At 35.9% G+C, this 2,722-nt stretch overlaps 1 protein-coding gene across 1 annotated transcript in view; it reads right to left on the bottom strand.

The window, feature by feature from the left end:
* Nucleotides 1-2,722, bottom strand: part of LOC111789409 (putative methyltransferase NSUN6) — a 7,418-nt gene continuing 4,696 nt past the window's right edge. Inside the window, exons 8-12 of the mRNA XM_023670173.1 lie at nucleotides 2,079-2,248; nucleotides 1,823-1,923; nucleotides 1,234-1,315; nucleotides 1,030-1,091; nucleotides 1-251 (exon numbers count right to left, since the gene is read on the bottom strand). Of these exons, the coding sequence (XP_023525941.1) occupies nucleotides 134-251; nucleotides 1,030-1,091; nucleotides 1,234-1,315; nucleotides 1,823-1,923; nucleotides 2,079-2,248 (533 nt within the window). The 3' untranslated portion in view covers nucleotides 1-133. The remainder of the gene's footprint in view (nucleotides 252-1,029; nucleotides 1,092-1,233; nucleotides 1,316-1,822; nucleotides 1,924-2,078; nucleotides 2,249-2,722) is intronic.

The raw sequence follows: 2,722 nt of genomic DNA on the forward strand, positions 1-2,722 counted from the left end.
TTAGATGCTAAGTATGGGAACTCAAATTAATAGATCGAGAAGTTGTCAAGAACAATTGTATTCATCTAACTTTGACAACACTAAGTTGGATATAAACTTAGAACAACAATGTCGACCCCTGTATCAATCACCACTATTCAGAATCTTTCGAGCCAACCGAAAACTTAGCAATGAAAAATCCAATAGTGTCGAGAGGCGACGATGGATCGAACCTCTGAACAAGGTGTTCTTCGCCAGGTCTTAACCATTCCCTACAAACCAAGCACAAAACATTCAATAAAACGCCATTTACATTCATCTCTCAAAATCATCAAGAACTTTTATTTGTATCTTTCACGAGCTCCCTCTATTCATCCTCTTTTTTGCATTTCTATCTATCTACGACCACTTCTTTTCTAGCTCCCAATGCATTTTTACTCTCAACTTCTTTCCTCTTCTCTCATTAGTATCATGTCATCTTAAGCATAACTACACTAGTTAAGGCATACACCATGCTAGTTAAGACATACACCCTCGATCAAGTAGTCAAAAATTTATATTTTACTTCAAATTCTTATTTCCTTCGAGTAAATGTTTTAACCAAACCCTTGTTCTTAAAGATGGTGAAATTACTAATCACAAGGCAAGAGAAGAATCAGGGAAGATCCTTTTACTTGTTCGTATATGTATTTAAAGCCATACAACTATTATCGTGAATATTTGGTTCTTTTGGTTGAGTTGAATACATTTAACTTAAATTTGGGTATTTTATTATCAAGTTTGAACACTACTTTATCTACTTGATTTTGTTAAGGTTAGGCCTTCTATGACTTGATTCTGAATGCTTGGTTAGTACAATTTTAGGTGATTCCAGAACAAATCTTGAGTTCTAAGTAGGTACTAATTTCACTACGTATCCAAATTCAGATTAAATTAATCCCTTAAACAGGTTATATGAATAGAAACAAAAAAATTCTGTGAACAATAGATATTTAATTTTTCATAATGAAGGGAGAGAACGCAAAAATAACACCAAGTCAAAGCACTTACTCCACAGAATGATCAGCAAACTCAAAACGACCAACAAGGCCAGGTCCTCCAATTCTCGGATGCTGAAATATCATAAAGTTGCAAAAATAAATGTGAATCAGATAAATTAGATTGTTCGAAGTGAGCGAATGCTGAAAGAGCAGCAAAGCTGTGGTGCGAAGGTTAATGGAATAGGAAGGAAGCAATAATCATGTGCTATCTAACCTGTGGTGCCAATGTTAAGAACTTGTACCTATCCAAAGCATATCGTACCAAAGCTTCATTCTCACCGGGGTTTATTGTACATCTGGCAGTGTAAAAGTATTACGCAAAAACTTCAGTTGAATATAATGGCAACAAAATTCAGAATAATTTGATCTAAAAAAAAAAAGCTAGAAGCAGAAAATTTTGGGGTGTGAGCAATGCCTCGCGAGGAGTATTAGTGGGGTGGATCACAGTATAACGTAATGGGAAGGACCAAACAACCCGACTATTAAAACAGTTGCACCAAAATTACAAGAGCTCCCGAGTTGATAGCATAATTTAGGGGGGAAATGGATAGCGAGTTTGGCCCAAGTAGAAACATTGAAACGATTAATTTCCCGAACCTCCTCTACGTCGTTATTCCTATCTTAGAAGATCCTATCATCCCTTCCCATTTATTAGCTAATAAAATACAGCCATGACCGCGAGATCTCAAAGAATGTTCTTTGAAGGGTGGCAACCATATTAGTTCAAAAGCAGACGTTCTATCCAAATTGCATCAACTTGTGGTACACAATAAACAAGAAGAAGTAAAGTGCTGCATACTCACGTTGAATATACAATGACTCCACCCGGCCGGACTAATTGGACGGCCTGATCAAACATGCGCCTCTGATACTTTGCATGGTGCTTCAACGACGCAAGGGTTTCCTGGCAAAGACAATATATCAATCTCAAGTTTCCAATCATCGAGGCTTTAGCGAATGAATTACATATAGAACATGCACCTACAAAGCCATTTCTCAACCAAACATTACAGATACACACATAAACATGCATTCAGTTAATCATTGAAGTGATTCTACCTCCCCAGCAAATAGTCGAGGTCTTAAACCGAGGGCCGAGCAAGGAGCGTCAAGAAGGACTCTGTCAAAGCTGTTGGGAGCAAAACCTTTCGAGTTTTCAGCTCTACCGCCCATGCATTGATTTCTTCCTGGACCATTTCGTGGTCTCTTACCATTCTTCCTCCCTTCAGCTTCATTAACAAAAATTCTCTCATTCAGTTTTCCCACGGTCGATTAAAAAAAATATGAAACTGAATTTGCAATCACGGATAGAGAAACACACATATGATGCAGTCAAAGAGGTGAAACTGGAAAGAACAGAACTTTGGAAAATAACAGTTGTACTGATCTCAATCCAAGCTTGCATTTTTNTTTTTTTTTTTTTTTTTTTTTTTTTTTTTTTTTTTTTTTTTTTTAAGAAACCGTGTTTTCATTGTGACAAATAAAAGAATATTGGGACACAAAAAAAACAAGCCCAAACAAATGTATAACGAAACTAATTATAGGTCTTCAAGCTAAAGAACAAGACCAAGCTCATTATTACAATATATATATATATATATATATATATATAAATTAAATCCTAGTCACCAAAGCCCAAAGGGAAGCATTCTTCAGAGTTTTTCTTTAATAAATATAAGCAATCCATAAAATGAACTGTACCA

This window comes from Cucurbita pepo, chromosome LG02, assembly GCF_002806865.2.
Source record: "Cucurbita pepo subsp. pepo cultivar mu-cu-16 chromosome LG02, ASM280686v2, whole genome shotgun sequence".
Lineage (NCBI taxonomy): Eukaryota > Viridiplantae > Streptophyta > Magnoliopsida > Cucurbitales > Cucurbitaceae > Cucurbita > Cucurbita pepo.